The sequence below is a fragment of the Phycodurus eques genome, chromosome 8 (genome assembly GCF_024500275.1).
Source record: "Phycodurus eques isolate BA_2022a chromosome 8, UOR_Pequ_1.1, whole genome shotgun sequence".
In the NCBI taxonomy this organism is placed as follows: Eukaryota; Metazoa; Chordata; class Actinopteri; order Syngnathiformes; family Syngnathidae; genus Phycodurus; species Phycodurus eques.
In genome coordinates, this window is record NC_084532.1 from 1,182,658 (window position 1) to 1,202,294 (window position 19,637).

At 45.5% G+C, this 19,637-nt stretch overlaps 1 protein-coding gene across 6 annotated transcripts in view; it reads left to right on the forward strand.

Moving 5' to 3' along the window:
• nek1 (NIMA-related kinase 1) overlaps positions 1–19,637 on the forward strand; it is a 43,249-nt gene that overhangs the window by 18,836 nt on the left and 4,776 nt on the right. For all 6 annotated transcript variants that reach the window (XR_009769060.1, XR_009769059.1, XR_009769061.1 and 3 more), the window contains 10 exons: positions 115–210; positions 328–471; positions 551–604; positions 679–919; positions 1,117–1,242; positions 7,171–7,347; positions 8,066–8,260; positions 8,340–8,442; positions 13,614–13,660; positions 13,789–14,006. Coding sequence is in view for 2 of the 6 variants with exons in the window: in XM_061684140.1 (XP_061540124.1) it covers positions 115–210; positions 328–471; positions 551–604; positions 679–919; positions 1,117–1,242; positions 7,171–7,347; positions 8,066–8,260; positions 8,340–8,442; positions 13,614–13,660; positions 13,789–14,006 (1,401 nt within the window). In the remaining 4 variants the exon portion in view is untranslated. The remainder of the gene's footprint in view (positions 1–114; positions 211–327; positions 472–550; positions 605–678; positions 920–1,116; positions 1,243–7,170; positions 7,348–8,065; positions 8,261–8,339; positions 8,443–13,613; positions 13,661–13,788; positions 14,007–19,637) is intronic.

Genomic DNA, 19,637 nt, shown 5'->3' on the forward strand with positions numbered 1-19,637 from the left:
ATTGGAAGAGTGCATTTCTAACGATGGTCATAAGAAGGGAGATTTGAATGTGAGTCTTAAGAATGACTGAAGACTTTGAGATAATAATGTTCGATATAATGATGTACATTCCAGGCCCAAGCTAATGCACGTGCTGCTGTGCTGAAAGAGCAACTCGAGAAGAAGCGACGAGAGGCTAATGAAAGAGAAAAGAAGGCATGGGATGACCATGTGAGTTATTTTACTCTGTGTTTGCTTCTCACAAACTGCGTCATGGCATGGAGACGGATATCCGTGCATCAAGTAAAAAACACAGTCTAATCTTGGCACAACTGTGAATTGTGGAAGATTGCAGCTCGGGAAGAGAGGATGTGCGTGGCAGCCGTATCAGCGACCTCTCAACCCACATCTGTCAAAACGTCAGCCTTGCCAGAATCTCAACCCCCAACTCCTGTTATATCCATGACTCTTGCCCTGAAGAATGTTGGAGCAGTTAGTATACATATCACACAACACGGAAAACTAGCTTTCTTGATTTGTTTTGTTCAGGTTTGCAATTTGTGTTTCGTAGATTACTCCGTTAAAAGAGAACCTGCCTGGCACAGAGGCTGTCGTAGTCATTCAGGTGTGCGAATGGTTTTTGTCACGATGATTGTATTTTGAGAGATAACATTGCATATTTTTTTTTCCTGCGTTAAGAGTGAGAAGAAGCAGATCTTGAACAGACTGAATCAGGATCTAAAAGCTCAGAGCCCTGTGAATGTAGTCTTGGAGCCGACACCCACTTCCCCCAAAGAGCAAAAATCTGCATCCCTACAGATATTGCCTGACACAGACAAGCTTCCTTCCATTGAAGAACGAAACAAGCGGGATCCAGTAGAACTCCCTGTACTTCATACCTCGCAGCCGACCTTGGAGGAGTTCAATGTGACTGCTTCCAGTGAGTTAAGCCCCAGTTATTGGTTTTACTGGGGCTGTACATTTAAGTGTACATTTAATTTTCCTTGAAGAATTGGAAGAAATATAAGCTGCCTTTTTACATGATCTCTCCTAGAATTGAATTAACGTTAGTGTTTCTGTTTAAATGGGAGTTTAAAGAAATACACATTTTATTCCTTTCCCTGATTATTCTCCAAGCTGGTTTAGTTTCTCCAGGAGATCGTCGTCCTTCTGGTGGAGACAGGAAAAAATGGGAGGATGCACTTCCATTTGTTCTTTCTGTAGCCCAGGAAACTCTAGAGGAGACATGCATCCCAACAATAGGTGAGTTGAAATCAAAGTCTAAATTTACATTACGTGGTTCAAATTAGGGCTGCGTGATATATTGTTTGATCATCGTCATCGCAATGTGCGCATGCGCGATAGTAACGTCGCAAAGGCCCTGACGATGCAGGGGAAAACAACTCTGGTACCCAACATGTACTGCACGCATCAGTCGACCAATCACAATGGTACTTTAAAGAGTGCTCGCAAAACATTCTCCAAATAAGAGTCATAATGTTCTTGCGTCAACATGTTTATTTGTCACTCTTAGCTGTTGTTTACTGGAAAACATAAAACATAATTCAACAAATGTCCGCTAACCTAAGTGCTAGTATACAGTGATTAGATCAGCTAGACATGCTAATAAGATTAGCCCTGATGTTGTTAGTAAATTATATCCCTTTATACAACACACGACGGAGGAGTCCAGATGCTTTGGAGGACATCAAAGGAGAGCTTAGGGTAATGTTCACGTACTTTTAATACGGCTCACAAGCAGGCAACATCACTCGCTAGCTAATGCTAGCATAGACCTATTTGTACGTCAACATGCTGGCATTTTGTCGATTTATGCTGTAGCAGAGGTCAAGGAACGGCGTACTGCGGTCCGTGTCCCGAGTCTGGATCCAGGAGCAGTCCCTTAGCGACCCACACCATAGGCAAAAAAAGAACGTTAATGATTCAAGCCATACGGGGTGCTTTTATTTTAAGCGGCGCAGCATTACAGCATTACAGGTCGGCGAGCCGTACCGACCGAGCACATGAAAGTTCAGCCACCCGCTTCATCCAATAAAATCTGCATCTCTCTCAAAAGAGACTCTGTGTGGAAGTTTAAAGACAGAGAAAGATCAGAAAATGACTGATAAAGGAAGAGAACATCCATCCATCTATTTTCTGAACCGCCTATCCTCAGTAGGTGGCGTGTATCTCAGCTCGCTTGGGGCGAGAGGCGGGGTGCACTGATCGCCAACCAGTTGCAGAGCACAAATAGACAAACAACCATTTGCACTCACATTCACACCTACGGACAATTTAGTCTCCAATTAACCTACCATCTATGTTTTTGGAATGTGGGAGAAAACCGGAGAACCTGGAGAAAACCCGCACAGGGAAAACATTGATCCGAACCCGGGTCCTCAGTATTGTGAGGCGGATGCGCTAACCAGTCATCCAACGTGCCGCCAGGAAGAGAACGTCTGGACAATAATAAATAATTGATTACACGCAGGCAGCACTGAGGTCGACTGGTTAGAGCGTCTGCCTCGCAGTTCTGAGGAGCGGGGTTCAATCCCCGGCCCTGCCTGTGTGGAGTTTACATGTTCTCCCCGTGCTTGCGTGGCTTTTCTCCGGGCACTCCGGTTTCCTCCCACATCCCAAAAACATGCATGCTAGGTTGATTGACAACTCTAAATTGCCCGTAGGTGTGAATCTGCGTGCGAATGGTTGTTTGTTTGTATGTGCCCTGCGAGTGGGTGGCGACCAGTTCAGGGTGTACCCTGCCTCCTGCCCGATGATATCTGGGATAGGCTCCAGCACGCCCGTGACCCTAGTGAGGAGAAGGGGCTCAGAAAATGGCTGTTGTTTACTTTGAACTAATGCACTCAAATACAAAAATGCTAATGTATATTGCAGATTTATTAAAAAAGAAAAACTGAAATATCACACAGCCATAAGTATTCTGATCCTTTGCTCAGTATTTAGTAGAAGCACCCTTTTGAGCAGCCATGAGTCTTTTTGGGACGAATGCAACACATTTTTCATACCTGGATTTGGGGATTCTCTGCCATTCCTCCTTGCAGATCCTCTCCAGTTCTGTCATGTTGGATGGTGTCCATTGGTGGACAGCCATTTTCAGGTCGCTCCAGAGATGCTCAATTGGGTTTAAGTCAGGGCTCTAGCTGGGCTAATCGAGAACAGTCACGGAGGTGTTCTGAAGCCACTCCTTTGTTATTTTAGCTGTGTGCTTAGGGTCATTGTCTTGTTGGAAGGTGAACCTTCGGCCCAGCATGAGGTCTTGAGCACTCTGGAGAAGGTTTTCGTCCAGGATATCCCTGTACTTGGCCACATTTATCTTGATTGATTGTCGTGCCGACGTGGCAGCCATGTTGGGAAGGTCGTCGTTACCATGAAGGCAACGGCGAGCTACTCGTGTTTACATTTAGACCACCAAAAACAATAGCTTTCATGTATTGTAATATTTGTCTGGCACTGTCTGCCCAAACGTGGATATTTCAGCTCACTTAAAACTTAAGAAAACACCCATCAATCCATCCATTTTCTACCGCTTATCCAAGGTTGGGTCACGGGGGCAGTAGCTTTAGCAGGGACGCCCAGACTTCCCTTTCCCCAGCCACTTCATCCAGCTCTTCCGGGGAGATCGCGAGGCGCTCCGAGTCCAGCTGAGACACATCGTCTCTCCAACGTGTCCTGGGTCGTCCCTGGGGTCTCCTCGGCTCCACAGCTCGTGACCATAGGTGAGGGTAGGAACCTAGAACGACCAGTAAATTGAGAGCTTCGCCTTTCGGCTTAGCTCCTTCATTACCACAACGGACCGATACAAAGTCCGCGTCACTGCAGACGCTGCACCGATCCGCCTGTCGGTCGCCCGTTCCATTCTTCCCTCACCCGTGAACAAGACCGCAAGATACTTGAACTCCTCCACTTGGGGCAGGATCTCATCCCCGACCTGGAGAGGGAACGCCACCCTTTTCCGACTGAGGACCATGGTCTCAGATTTGGAGGACCCTGCCGAGGGTGTAGAGCTGGTCCACTGTTCCACGGCCAGGACAAAAACAACACTGCTCCTCTTGAATCTGAGATTCGACTTCCCGTGGTGTTTGTTATGGACAAACTGTGATGAGCACAGAAGTCCAATAACAGAACACCGCTCGTGTTTTGATCAGGGGGCCGGTCCTCCCAATCAAGCAGAACGATGGAGTCCCCAGTGGGAGCGCTCTCCAGCACTCCCTCTAAGGACTCCAAAAAGTGCGGGCACTCTTTACTGCTCTTTGGTGCATAGGCACAAACAACAGTCAGGACTCGTCCCCCCACCCGAAGGCGGAGGGAGGCTACTCTCTCGTCCACCGGGGTGAGCCCCAACATACAGCTGCCGAGCCGGGAGGGCAATAAGTATACCCACACCTGCTCGGCGCCTCTCACCGTGGGCAACTCCAGAGTGGAAGAGAGTCCAACCCCTCTCAAGAGGACTGGTACCAGAGCCCAAGCGGTGTGTGGAGGCTAGCCTGACAACACTATTCTGAAGTTCTCGACTTCACACACCAGCTCGGGCTCCTTTCCTGCCAGAGGTGACATTCCACGTCCCTAGAGCCAGTTTCTGTAGCTGGCGATCGGATTGCCAAGGTCCCTGCCTTTTGGCCACCGCCCAGCCTACACTGCACCGACCCCTATGGCCCCTCCCACAGGTGGTGAGCCCATGGGAAGAGGGAGCCACGTTACCCTTTTGGGCTGCGCCTGACCCTGAGCCCCATTGGTGCAGGCCCGGCCACCAGGCACTCTCCTTCGAGTCCCACCTCCAGGCGTGGCTCCAGAGGGTGGCCCCGGTGACCCGCGTTCCGGAAGGGAAAACCTCAATCCATTAATATTTTTCATCATAGGGGTCTTTTAGCCATGCTTTGTCTGGTCCTTCACCTAGGACCTTTTTGCCATGGGTGACCCTACCAGGGGCATGCAGCCCCAGGCAACTTTACAACTTAGGGACACACAAACACCTCCACCACAATGAGGTTACGGCTTCCAGCTTGAGAAGGTTGAGAAAACACCGTGCAGTACATTGCAGATGTTTTGTGGTATTTTTGACTGTGCTTACACACAACCACACACATCCATCAGAATTTGCACACTCACATTTTATTTTGTAATTTTTTTTTTTATTGATGTTCATGCTGTGGTTAAAGAAATCAGAAGTTACTCAGTACTAATTATTTCACTGTACTTTTTACTCAAGTAATTGTTTGGAGGGCTACTTTTTACCTTTACTTATTTTTACTTTTTTCAAACTTTTTTTTTTTTTTACATACTTTTACTTTTTCCATCACATTATTGTCAAGTAACAGTACTCTTACATGATTACAATATTTGGCTACTCGACCCACCGACCGCAGCGGACATCCTCTATTCCTACATTACGTTTCAGCAACATTTTTCCTCATCAGATCTGCCATTGTCATATTTGTTGATCAATCCTCTAGAGCGCTAACGACTCTAAATCAGGCTGGCATGGATTACAATCGCTAACCAATTACAAGCAACGATCCCCCCAAGCTGAGAACAATAGTAGACTCGCCAACGATTTGAACACCTTCTACTGCAGATTTGAAAAGGACACTTTCACACCCCACACCCACCCGGCCACACCACCGACCACAATCGCACCTCTGACTTCTGCGTGAACCATCCACGAACAGGATGTGAGCTGCATCTTCAAACAAAGATTAACAAAGCGGCAGACCCAGACCTTGTGTCCCCATCCTGCCTCAAAGTCTGCGCGGACCAGCTCACTCCAGTCTTCGCACAGTTCCAGAGCTCTATTGAAGATCTGAGTGAAGTTCCATCCTGTTTGAAACGCTCCACCATCATTCCAGTCCCCAAGAAACCTGCAATCTCTGGTCTAAATGACTACAGGCCTGTCGCTTTGACATCTGTGGTCACGAAGTCCTTTGAACACCTCGTGCTGGACCCCCTGCTGTTTGCCTACCGAGCAAATAGGTCTGCGAATGATGCAGTCGACATGTGACTGCACTTCATCCTAGAACACCTCGACAGGATGGGGACCGAGGCGAGGATTTTTGAAGAACGATATATTTCCCCAAACACTATCAGAATAAACCATAGTATCATTGTTGTTGTTTTTTTATGCCACTCATACAATGGGATAGGATAAGCAGTCCGGAAGATGAATGAATAAAAAAAGCATTTGGGCTTTGTCACTGTTTTTAAATCAGAGCATCATAAATCATTTTAATTTATTGACATATGGGGCACTTCTTTCTTAAGCAGTGCATCATGACAGGCTTTATGGTAGTGACGAACCATAACAAGCAATCAAATGCGAATTCAAATCAGATTTCAGGCGCCAATCACTGACTGCGTTTGCAGCCCAGACAGAGAAGGAGAAACGTAGTAGGGGAGAGAGAAAAAAACTCAACGTGGAAGTTAAAGACAGAGAAACGCCATGATGAAACAAAGCATGACGGTGTTAAACAAACATAACCTCTAAAATGGCTCAGTTGTTATGATTTATTACATTAAGATATGCACATTTTTGGGGAGACTTCACTGTTGCGTCAATTAATATGCCAAAAGGGGAAACGTAAAAGTTTTTTTTTTTTCCCCCCTTCCCTGAAGTTAAGCACTTTATTCGAACACCTCTTTCTCTTTTTATTTACTCGCTCTTGTTTTGAAATGTGCATCCCTACTTTTATTTGGTAAAAGAGAAAACACAAAATTGTGCTCATATGTTTGATTACCTGGGCGGAATACGCAAGGTTGTAGAGTTCTTTTAAGGAAAACATGGACTGGGTGAAGCGCATTTCATTTTATTTTGAATGGGATTGAAATTAAACTGTCCGGGATTTTAGAAAAGCACAATTATTAAACAAAACAAAACAGGGTTTGTCAACTTGTGAGCACAATTGTACATATTTGCAGTCATGTATATTTGTTTACTTATGTGTTACTTAAATAAATGCCAAAAGGTTTTTGGATTTGACTGAGATATTGATTACAAGCAGATGTAGACGACTGGGCAGGCTACTTAAATGTATTTGACAATAAATACACACTGGTTGATCTTCTGGATTGATCTTATAAAATTGTAGTTGAATGCACCTCACCTTGAAGATTGAAAATAATATATTGAGGAGTCTGATTATCATGCTTATTTTTTTTAATGTTTGTGTACATTCCCAGAACCAACAGCGGGTGAGGTGATCCAGACGTGTGTGCTACAGGGTGAAGGTCAAAGGAAGATGTGGGGAGTGAGTCCGGACTGTCAGATACTGAAAGTACTCCACGAGGCAGCGGTTCAGCCGCTCACCCAACTTTCGGAGACAGTCACCATCTGCGGAGAGGTTTTCCCTAGCCCGGGTTAGTGCAAATCACATCAGGTATTCGTGTTGTCGGCAAGCACTGCCATTTTGCGGTTTCCAAGAGATGACAAATGACTGCTCGGTGCTGTTGAAAACATTAGCTGGACAATCATTAAAAAAAAAAAAACAAGTCTATTTTCATTGCATTCTTGTTGGTCACTGTATGTATTAACTTCTTTGTATCCAGTGCAGCCTGGGTTGGTTATCACAGTAATAAACTAGAATAGCACTTAGTAAATCAATAGTCGAAATTTTACAAAAATGACATCTTAGAAATACAATGCCGTGAAAAGGTAATGGCCTCCTCCTCAAATGTTTATATTTTTGTGCAGTTTCCCCACTTTAATGTTTAAGATCAGTGAAAATTTACCAAAAGTTGTCATTAGCCACAGTTAATTAACGATTGAACAAGGGTGATAGTTACTTTTTCACACAGGGCCAGGGAACTTTGAATAGGTTTTTTTTCCCCTTAATAAATGTAATTACAATTTAAAAACAGCATTTTAAGTTCACATGGGTTACATTTGTCTGATGTTTACATTGGTTTGATGATCTTCAACTTTACAATTGGGAAACTGCAGAAATATAAGAATTTGAGAAGGGGGGGCAATACTTTTTCACAGCACTGTAAATACCAGCTGTTTACAACAATGCTTTGTGTGACTATAATGTATGAGCTGGGAATCCACAGCCTGAAGTCAACAACATCTTCTCAGATAAGCCAAACCAGATTGTCACACAGCATGCAATGAGTACACCTGAAGAGGACAAGACCTCCAAGGATCGGACCGCTTCCATTGTTGAGCTTGAGGTACAGACAGAAGATGTTGCTCCAACAAAGGCCTCGCATCCAGAAAATGCTTGTGAAAAGGCAGGCCACACGCTGGCATCAAGTGTTGCTGAGTTGCAGGGTGAGCATTTCATTTGATCATATCTCGACGTTTTATTCGAAGTAGATTGCTGGTACAAATCCAGTCTGCCTATTGTTAGATCCAGAAGATGTGGAATCATTGATTTTGGAAGACGTTCCTAAAGCGTCGCACTCTTCAGTGAGCCTGCATCGCGCATGGGAAAAGCAAGACCAACAGCCAATGTAACTATTTGTTTCCTATTATCTTGAAATCAAAGTGTGTTCTTGTCATTTTATTGTTAAAAACCTAAGTTTTCTAATGTTGAATTAGTTTCCCCCCCCCAATTGTTTATAGCAGTCCCACATTTCATATTGTTTTAAAGTGTAGTAGTGGATGTTCTGATACAGCACAGGGAGTCGGGGGAGGAGGGGCACTTGGTCCTCGTTCAGCGGCCTCAGCCTTTCTCTGTTGGCCCGAAGCAGCCTGTATTGTTTCCACTCATCAGATTTCAGTGGATCCTCCAGGATTTTGATCGACAGAGCTTAGTGTAGATGTCCGATAGATCTGAGCGGATATATTTATTATACTTTGAAATCCACATTCGCTTATCAAAACAAATTGGATAAACAAGTGCATTGAACCTTTATAAGAAAACCAGGGGGCTGATCAAAGTTTTTGCGATTTCAAAACCGATGGAGAGTACATTTTCAGTTATTCTATGACAATGCTATGCTATGGTTTACTTTTTTAAATTTTTATTTCTGAAGCTACATCAAGGTGCCACAAAACAGGCCAAAAAAATGTCTTGTAAATTTGACACATCACAGAAAAGAGTAATGTTAACAAGCCAGACAATGAATTCATGGATTTGTATTTGTAATGTATTTATAAAAAAAACAAGGATTTACGTTTTGGGGCACTTTAAACAGAAATGACAATTTGCATCCAGTAGTGTTGCAATTAGTCATCGAGTATCATACTGACTATTCTACTAAATAATCAAGTAATCGAATAACATATTTTTGTTTCATTAAAGAGCAATTATGAGACATTTCACTTAATAATGAACAACCAATTGGTTTCCTCTTTTAGATAATCGACAGTATTGTTCTTAAATTCACATTGTGCTTATCGTAGGAAACTGCATTTTCTTGTCAATAAGCATTTATAGTGAGGCAAGTTCAAACACAAAAATAAATAGCCCACAAATATAAATACACTTCAGTTTTAACATGGCATTTCTTGTATCCAGACATGCAAACAATAAAGGCATGTACCACATGAATACCATTCTCCTCTTTAAGCACTCATTCACTTCATTTTTCACGATTACCAATTTCAAAGGCTAATCCCAAATGCATCCTCCAGGAAAATATTTACAATATGTTTCTGTTTTTATTGGCCATTTCTGAATTTGAAGTTAATTCATTGTGTTGTGACATCGTCCCTAACATTGCTCTGTCGCTTAATACATTTAACATCCGTAAAACTTATTAGATAATTGTATGCGCCTTTCCGAATTAATCCAAGATGTACTAGCGGATCAACTCTTGTCGTCGATGTTAGGTGTGCTTCGCGGGTCCGATGGGACCACAACCAGGTCCACGACCCGCAGCACCTCAACGCGAAAATACAAAAGACCATCTTCTTCTTTTCCTTTAGGTTTGTCCCGTTAGGGGTCGCCACAGCGCGTCATCCTTTTCCATGTAAGGCCTATCTCCTGCATCCTCCTCTCGAACACCAACTGCCATCATGTCTTCCCTCACGACATCCATCAACCTTCTCTTTGGTCTTCCATCTAGCTCTCTTGCCTGGCAGCTCCATCCTCATCATCACCCTTTTACCAATATACTCACCATCTCTCCTGGACATGTCCAAACCATCGAAGTCTGCTCTATCCAACTTTGTCTCCAAAACATCGAACCTCGGCTGTCCCTCTGAAGAGCTCATTTCTAATTTTATCCAACCTGGTCACTCCAAGAGCGAACGTCAAGTCAACATGTTCATTTCCGCCACCTCCAGCTCTGCTCCCTGTCGTCTCTTCAGCGCCACTGTCTCTAATCCGTACATCGTGGCTGGCCTCGCCACTGTTTTATAAACTTTGCCCTTCATCCTAGCAGAGACTCTTCTGTCACATAACACACCTGACACCTTCCTCCACCCGTTTCTTCACTTCCTGACCACACTCCCCATTGCTCTGGATGGTTGACCCCAAGTATTTCAAGTCCTCCACCCTTGCTATCTTTTCTCCCTGTAGCCTCCCTCTTCCCACACCACCCCTCTCATTCATGCACGTATATTCTGTCTTACTTCGGCTAATCTTCATTCCTCTGCTTTCCATTGCATGCCTCCATCTTTCTAACTGTTCCTCCACCTGCTCCCTGCTTTCACTGCAGTTCACAATGTCATCTGCAAACATCATGGTCCACGGGGATTCCGAGTCTAACCTCATCTGTCAGCCTATCCATCATCAGTGCAAACAGGAAGGGGCTCAGGGCTGATCCCTGATGCAGTCCCACGTCCACCTTAAATTCTTCTGTCACACCTGCAGAACACCTCACCGCTGTTCTGCCTGCTCTCGTACATGTCCTGTATTATTCCAACATACTTCTCTCCCACTCCAGACTTCTGCATGCAGTACCACAGTTCCTCTCTGGGTCCTCTGTCATAGGCTTTCTCTATATCTACAAAGACACAATCGAGCTCCTTCAGACCTTCTCTGTACTTTTCCATCAACATCCTCAAGGCAAATAATGCATCTGTGGTACTCTATCGAGGCATGAAACCATACGGTTGCTCGCAAATACTCACTTCTGTCCTGAGTCGACCCTACACTACTCTTTCCCATAACTTCCTTGTGTGCCTCATCAACTTTATTCCTCTACAGTTCCCACAGCTCTGCACATCACGCTTGTTCTTAAAAATGGGCACCAACACCTTTCCTCCATTCCTCAGGCATCTTCTCACCCGCTAGAATTCTGTTGAACAAGCTGGTCAAAAACTCCACAGCCACCTATCTTAGATGCTTCCATACCTCCATAGGAATAGTCATCAATGGATGACATTTTTCATCCTCTTTAATGCCTTTCTAACTTCCCCCTTACTAATCATTGCCACTTCCTGATCCACCACACTTGCCTCTTCTACTCTCCCTTTCTACTATCATTTTCCTCATTCATCAACTCCTCGAAGTATTCTTTCCATCTAGCGAGCACACTGCTGGCACCAGTCAACATATTTCCATCTCTATCCTTAATCACCCTAACCTGCTGCACATCCTTCCCATCTCTCTCCTTCTGTCTGGCCAACCTGTATAGATCCTTTTCTCCTTCTTTAGTGTTCAACCTGGCATACATGCCATCATACGCCTCTTGTTTGGCCTTTGCCACCTCTACCTTTGCCCTGTGTCGCATCTCAATGCATTCCTTTCGCCTCTCCTCGGTCCTCTCAGTGTCCCACTTTTTCTGAGCTAACCTCTTTCCTTGTATGATTTCCTGTACTGTGCGGTTCCACCACCAAGTCTCCTTCTCTCCTTTCCTGCCAGAAGATACACAAAGTACTCTCCTGCCTATCTCTCTGATCACCTTGGCTGGAGTGGTTTCTGGAAGCTCATCCTGTTCACCGAGAGCCTGTCTCACCTCTTCCCGAAAAGCTGCACAACACTCGTCCTGTCTCAGCTTCCACCACATGGTTCTCTGCTCTGCGTTTGTCTTCCTAATTTTCTTCCCCACCATCAGAGTCATCTTACACACCACCATCCTATGCTGTCTAGCCACACTCTCCCCTACCACTACCTTACAGTCGGTAACCTCCTTCAGATTACATCGTCTGCACAAAATGTAATCCACCTGCGTGCTTCTACCTCCGCTCTTGTCGGTCACCCTATGTTCCTGCCTCTTCACAACCCCACCCACCCATCAATCCTTCCAACCCAAGAATAACTCATCGGATCTATACGATTCACGTAAATGGCCTATTTGGAGTTCTAAATGGCGACTTTTGCCAAAAGGCAAATGATTGGCATTTTGCATGTACATGTATCAAAAACATAAGCAGGCGTTCTGGACTCTATTTGTGGTGGTGGGCACCCGCCGCGTTGGTGGCAGGAGGGGTTCTCTTTTTGCCCATCGTTTACAACAGCGTTGCAATTGTACGTTGAGGAACATTGTCCCTAAACTGTTCGACTATTTTCTTACGCACTTGTTCACAAAAAGGTGAAGCTCGCCCCGGCTTTGCTTGTGAATGACTGAGCAATTCAGGGAAACTCCTTTTCTACCCAATCATGGCACCCACCTGTTCACCTGTAGCCCGTTCACCTGTGGGATGTTCCAAACAGGTGTTTGATGAGCATTCCTCAACTTTCTCAGTCTTGTTTGCCACCTGTCCCAGCTTTTTGTGAACGTGTTACAGCCATAAAATTCTAAGTTAATGATTATTTGCCTAAAAACTGATAGTTTATCAGTTTGAACATTAAATGTCTTTTTAGTGTATTCAATTAAATATTGGTTGAACATGATTTGCAAATCATTGTATTCTGTTTTTATTCATGTTTAACACAACGTCCCAACTTCATTGGAATTGGGGTTGTAACAAGTGTTACGTTTTCTTGCAGAGTTTGCACTCTTCACTGGCGTATTGAATTTTACATAGCTTCCTTAAAAGATATTACAAAGCCTTTTCAAAATTTCAGTGTGTCATGTGACTCCACACCTCTGTCATACTATATGTACATTGCACATGTAATCGTTTCTTCAAAATCACTTACTGTCATTTTTGACAATGTTTTTCACGGGCCCAACAGTGCGTCCGTCTGCACGGACAGGAGCCAAATGGTTTCGGGCAGCACAAGTGTGCCTTCATTAATATTTTGTATTGCCTCGAGGCAGACATTTTTGCGTCAACCAATTTTGGTGGTCGAGTTAGCTGATTATTTATAATTTTTATTTTATTTATTTATTTATTTTTACATAGTTTTACCACATCCACCTCAAAGTTCTGACATTGGGGGTGCAAATCCGCGCTACGGCCTTTCTTTCTGGAGTTTGCATTTGCTCCCCTTGCTTGCATAGGTTTTCTCAGGGGACTCGGCTTTCCTCCCACATTCCCAAAACATACATATTAGGTTAATGGAAGACTCTGGTGTGAACGTGAGTGGTAATGCTTGCCTTCGTTTGGCTGGCGACCACTGTAGGGTTTAGACTGCCTCTCACCCCAGGTCAGTTGGCATGGGCTCCAGCAAAACCATTGACCCTAGTGAAGAGAATTGTTATGATTTGGTCAGAGTAAGTCAAGGTGAAACTGTACAAGCAAACACCTAGAGTATCTACATACGACTCAATGGCGCCATCTTGGCTCGGAGTCGTAATTTGTTGATTGTTGAGAGTGCTGTTTTTGTTGTTGTTGTTGTGTACAGGCTACCTGAGGTCAATACAAACCAAGGAGCATCAGCGGGGAAGGAGGGTGAGGGAGAACTTAATAGTCATAAGGTTGGATTGATGTGGTCCTTCAAAGGCAATTTGTGTTTTTGTATATTATCATGTCATAGATACTCATTTAACTACAGTGTCAATTCTTCATTCCTATCACAGTTTTATCACAGGGCGAAGAGCCCCTGTTTATGAAGTTGTGCACTCCAGCTCACAAACGCACATCTGCTCTTGCCCTGCTCTCGGCTCAGTCTTCGGTGGATGAATCTTCTTCTTCTCTCGCCTCTCGCTCACGCTCAGTTTCACCTCTACGCTCCAAGCAGCACAATTCTCTCCTTATTGGACTCTCAACAGGCCTGTTTGATGCCAACAATCCTAAGGTGATAGCCTGAAATTGGTTTAAAAATGCTTTTTGACTGGAAATTACATCCAATTAGTATGCCTTAGTAATTTATTGGTACTTTCTTTTTTGACTCTTTTCAAAAGTTTTTAAAATGTTCTGCAGCTTTGCTGTGTCGATCTTGAAATGAGATAATTTGTAGGAGTTGTGAGAACATAACTTTTCTGGGAGCGCAGGTAATAAAAATTGGAAACCACTGCTCTAGTATAAAGAACATTAAAGGAACATATGCACACAATGATATTCCTCTAAGTAGGTGTATGATTTTTGCTGGAATTTAGAACAATCTATGAAAAAAAAATGCTTGGATGGTGTTTTTAGAAACGATGCCTCACTTCATTCATGTGAACGTCTTGAATGTAAAGAGGGTAGGAGGTGTGTCAGAAAGGTTTCAGCACTGATGTCACAAAGGATATACAGTGGACGACGGCGACTCACGGGGGACGGGGACCGGGCCCGACCGCGAATATCGAAAATCCCTATTATAATTGCATTGGAAAAAAATCTATATAATTTTTTTTACCGCAAAGCATTCTTGAATAAGCAGGGATATACCGCCAGTAGGGGTGCCCCAATCCGATCTTTGAGATTGGAAATTTGTCCGATGTCAACAAAAGAACAAGTATCGGATCTAAAATCTCAGATTTGACCACTCCGATACAAGCGGTCCATTCCATCCCCTGCTCCAGCACTTCTATCCAACAGTGCCTGGATGGCATGCAGATCCCACGTGATCACAACAAGTTTGCTGAGGTGCTAACATAGTAGGAAGAGTGAGTGTTGCTTGCTGAAAATTGTTTGACACACCAGTTTAAGTTCACTGTAAAACTAAAACTAAACAAAAGAATTACACCGATTGAATGTTCGGTTACATCACAGCCTTTGTTTCTAAGTTTTTGTTCCCAAAAATAACGAGCTGAACGCTAACGCAATGAATGAGAAACACCATTGACAAGCTAACGGAAATTAGCATTGAACTCACAGCACTTATTTCTCAAAATAATGAATATTGCTCCTCAAACGCTGTATAACCACATACAAACAGACAATGTAACAATACTCTCTGGCATACATAGGGGGGACGGAAAGTATTCAGACGCCCTTAAATTTTTCACTCTTTGTTATATTGCAGCCATTTGCTAAAATCATTGAAGTTCATTTTTTTTCTCATGAATGTACACACAGCACCCCATAATGACAGAAAAAAAACGGAAAAAATATAAACTGAAATATCACACAGCCAGAAGTATTCAGACCCTTGACTGTGACACTCATATATTTAACTCGGGTGCTGTCCATTTCTTCTGATCATCCTTGAGATCGTTGTACAGCTTCATTGGAGTCCAGCTGTGTTTGATTAGACTGATTGGACTTGATGAGGAAAGGCACACACCTGTCTATATAAGTAAGACCTTGAGATGAGAAATGAGAATCATGAAGTCAGAGGAACTGCCTTAAGAGCTCAGAGACAGACTTGTGGCAACACACAGTTCTGGCCAAGGTTACCAAAATATTTCTGCTGCACTTAAGGTTCCTAAGAGCACAGTGACCTCCATAATCCTTAAATGGAAGATGTTTGGGATGACCAGAACCCTTCTTGGAGCTTGCCGTCTGGCCAAACTGAGCCATCGGGGTAGAAGAGCCTTGGTGAGAGAGGTAAAGAAGAACCCAAAGATCACTGTGGCTAGGTCCCAGAGATGCGGTCAGGAAATGGGAAAAAGTTCTAGAAAGTCCAACCATCACTGCAGCCCTCCACCAGTCAGGGCTTTATGGCAGAGTGGGCCGACGGAAGCCTCTCCTCAGTGCAAGACACATGAAGGCCCGCATACAGTTTGCTTAAAAAAAACAAAAACCAAAAAAAAAAAACACCTGAAAGACTCCCAAGATTGTGAGAAATAAGATTCTCTGGTCTGGCGAGACCAAGATAGAACTTTTTGGCCTTAATTCTACCCGGTATGTGTGGAGAAAAACAGGCCCTGCTCATCACCTGTCCAATACAGTCCCGACAGTGAAGCATGGTGGTGGCAGCATTATGCTGTGGCGGTGTATTTCAGCTGCAGGGACAGAGTGCTCCGGACCTCAGACTGGGCCAAAGGTTCACATTCCGACATGACAATGACCCTAACCACACAGCTAAAGTATCGTAGGACTTTGTTCAGAACAACTCCGTGACTGTTCTTGAATGGCCCAGCCAGAGCCCTGACTTAAATCCAATTAAGCATCTCTGGAGAGACCTGAAAATTGATGTTTACCAATGTTCACCATGCAACCTGACAGAACTGAAGAGGATCTGCAAGGAGGAATGGCAGAGGATCCCCAAATCCAGGTGTGAAAAACTTGTTGCATCATTCCCAAAAAGACTCATGGCTGTATTTGCTCAAAAGGGTACTTCTACTAAATACTGAGCAAAGGGTCTGAATACTTATGGCTGTGTGATATTTCAGTTTTTCTTTTTTATAAATCTGCAAAGATTTCAACAATTCACTTTTTTTCCGTCAATATGGGGTGCTGTGTGGACATTATCGAGGGGGAAAAATTTACAGAAATGATTTCAGCAAATGGCTGAAATGTAACAAAGAGTGAAATATTTAAGGGTGTCTGAATACTTTCTCTACCCACTGTATAGTATTCAAACTGTAAAAAATGAGTTTGTGACAATCGTGACGTCTACTTTCTTTGTTACTGCAAGCGTGTATCTCATTGTGTGCACCATACTGCCGCTCAGAGGTAAAGACGTGCAGAGCAGGAGCAGCGATTGTCAATAAAGCTTAACCTCAGTGGCATCAAGAAGATCAAAAGTGTATTGACAGACATGTGGAGAAAGCAAATGATGTTCCCACCATATACTAACAGTCGGAATTGGGCGGCTCGGTGGGCGACTGGTGAGCACATCTGCCTCACAGTTGTGAGGACCTGGGTTCAAATCCGGCCTCGCCTGTGTGGCGTTTGCATGTTCTCCACGTGCCTGCGTTGGTTTTCTCCGGGTACTCTGGTTTCCTCCCACATCCCAAAAACATACATGCTAAGTTTATGAAAGACTCGAAATTGTCCGTAAGTGTAAATGTGAGTGCTAATGTTTGTTTGTTTATATGTGCCCTGCAAATTGGCTGACAACCAGTTCAGGTTGTACCCCGCCTTTCGCCCAAAGATTGCTGGGATAGGCTCCAGCATGCCCGTGACCCTTGTGAGGATAAGCGGTTTAGATAGATTATGCTTATATTTTAGTTAAGCAGTGGTTCTGTTGCAATTTAAATACATATATTGTTAGTGGTTTTATTTTAAGGTAAGGATTAAGCAGCAGTCACCTTATCATGGTGGAGGGGTTTGTGTGACCCAATGATCGTAGGAGCTCAGTTGTCTGGGGCTTCACGCCCCTGGTAAGGTCACCAATGGCAAACAGGTCCTAGGTGAGGGACCAGACAAATCACGGCTCCAAAAACCCCTGTGACGAATAAAATTAATGGATTTAGCGTTCCCTCGCCCGGACGCGTGTCACCGGGACCCCTCTGGAGCCAGGCCTGAAGGTGGGGCTCGAAGGCGAGCACCTGGCCTGCACCCATGGGCCCGAAAGGGTAACGTGGGTCCCCCTTCCCATGGGCTCGCCACCTGTGGGAGGGGCCATAGGGATCGGGTGTAGTGTGAGCTGGGCGGTGGCCGAAGTCAGGGACCTTGGCGATCTGATCCCCAGCTACAGAAACTGGCTCTAGGGATGTGGAATGTCACCTCTCTGGCACGGAAGGAGCCCGAGCTGGTGTGTGAGGTTGAGAAGTTGGGACTAGATATAGTCTGGCTCGCCTCCAAACGGCTTGGGCTCTGGTACCAGTCCTCTTGAGAGGGGTTGGACTCTCTTCCACTCTGGAGTTGCCCACGGTGAGAGGCGCCGAGCAGGTGTGGGTGTACTTATTGCCCTCCCGGCTCGGCAGCTGTATGTTGGGGCTCACCCCGGTGGACGAGAGGGTAGCCTCCCTCTGCCTTTGGGTGGGCGGACGGGTCCTGACTGTTGTTTGTGCCTATGCACCAAACAGCAGTTCAGAATAACCACCCTTTTTGGTGTCCTCGGAGGGGGTGCTGGAGAGCGCTCCGGGTGGGGACTTCATTGTTCTGCTGGGGGACTTCAATGTTCACGTGGGCAATGACAGTGAGACCTGGAAGGGCGTGATTGGGAGGAACGCCCCCCCCCCCCCCCCCCCCCCGATCAGAACCCGAGCAGTGTTCTGTTATTGGACTTCTGTGCTCATCACGGATTGTCCATAACGAACACCACACGTGCACTTGGCACCAGGACACCCTAGGTCGCCGTTCGATGATCAACTTTGTGGTTGTCTCATAGTACTTGCGGCTGCATGTATTGGACACTCTGGTGAAGAGAGGGGCAGAGCTGTAAACTGATCACCACCTGGTGGTGAGTTGGTTCCGATGGTGGGGGAAGATGCTGGTCCGACCTGGCAGGCCCAAACGTATTGTGAGGGTCCGCTGGGAACGTCTGGCAGAATCCCCCTGTCAGAAGGAGTTTCAACCTTCACCTCTGACAGAACTTCATCCACATCTTGTCCGAGTGGACCATATTGCCGAGGCGGCCGACCGGAGCTGTGGCCGTAAGGTAGTCTGTGCCTGTCGTGGCAGCAATCGTCAAGCTGAAGGAGGAGTCCTATCGGGCCTTTGGGACTCCTGAGGCAGTTTATGGGTACCGGCTGGCCAAGCGGAATACAGCTTTGGTGGTTGCTGAGGCAAAAACTCAGGAATGGGAGGAGTTCGGTGAGGCCATGGAGAAAGACTTCCGGACGGCTTCGAGGAAATTCTGGCCCACCATCCGGCGTCTCAGCAGAGGGAAGCAGTGCACCATCAACACTGTGTATAGTGGGGATGGGGCGCTGCTGACCTCGACTCGGGACCTTGTCAGTCGGTGGGGAGAATACTTCGAAAACCTCCTCAATTCCACCGACACTCCTTCCCATGAGGAAGCAGAGTCTGGGGTCTCTGAGGCAGGCTCTCCTATCTCTAGGGTTGAGGTCACCAAGGTGATTAAACATCTCCTGTGTGTGGGGTGTTCCAGCTCCAAGGGGATCACACTCCTCAGCCTCCCTGGTAATAGAGAAGGGGTCCGGTTTGGTGGCCTCTGATTTTTGCAGATGTGGTTCTGTTGGCTTAATCAGGCCATGATCTCCAGCTGAGTGTCAAGCAGCTGGAATGAGAATCAGCACCTCCAAATCTGAGACCGGGGTCCTCATTCGGAAAAGGGTGGAGTGCGGGGATGAGATCCTTCCCAAGTGGAGGAGTTCAAATATCTTGGGGTCTTGTTCACGAATGAGGGAAGAATGGAACGGGAGATTGACAGGCAGATCGGTGCAGCGTCTGCAGTGATGCGACTTTGTATCGGTCCCGTTGTGGTGAAGAAGGAGCTAAGCCGAAAGGTGACGCTGTATATTTACCGGTCGGTCGATCTACGTTCCCACCCTCACCTATGGTCACGAGTTGTGGGTCGTGACAGAAAGAACAAGATCCCGGATACACGCGGCCGAAATGAGTTTCCTCCGCAGGGTGTCCTGGCTCTCCCATTGCGATAGGGTGATAAGCTCAGTCATCCGGGAGGGGCTCAGAGTAGAGCAGAGGA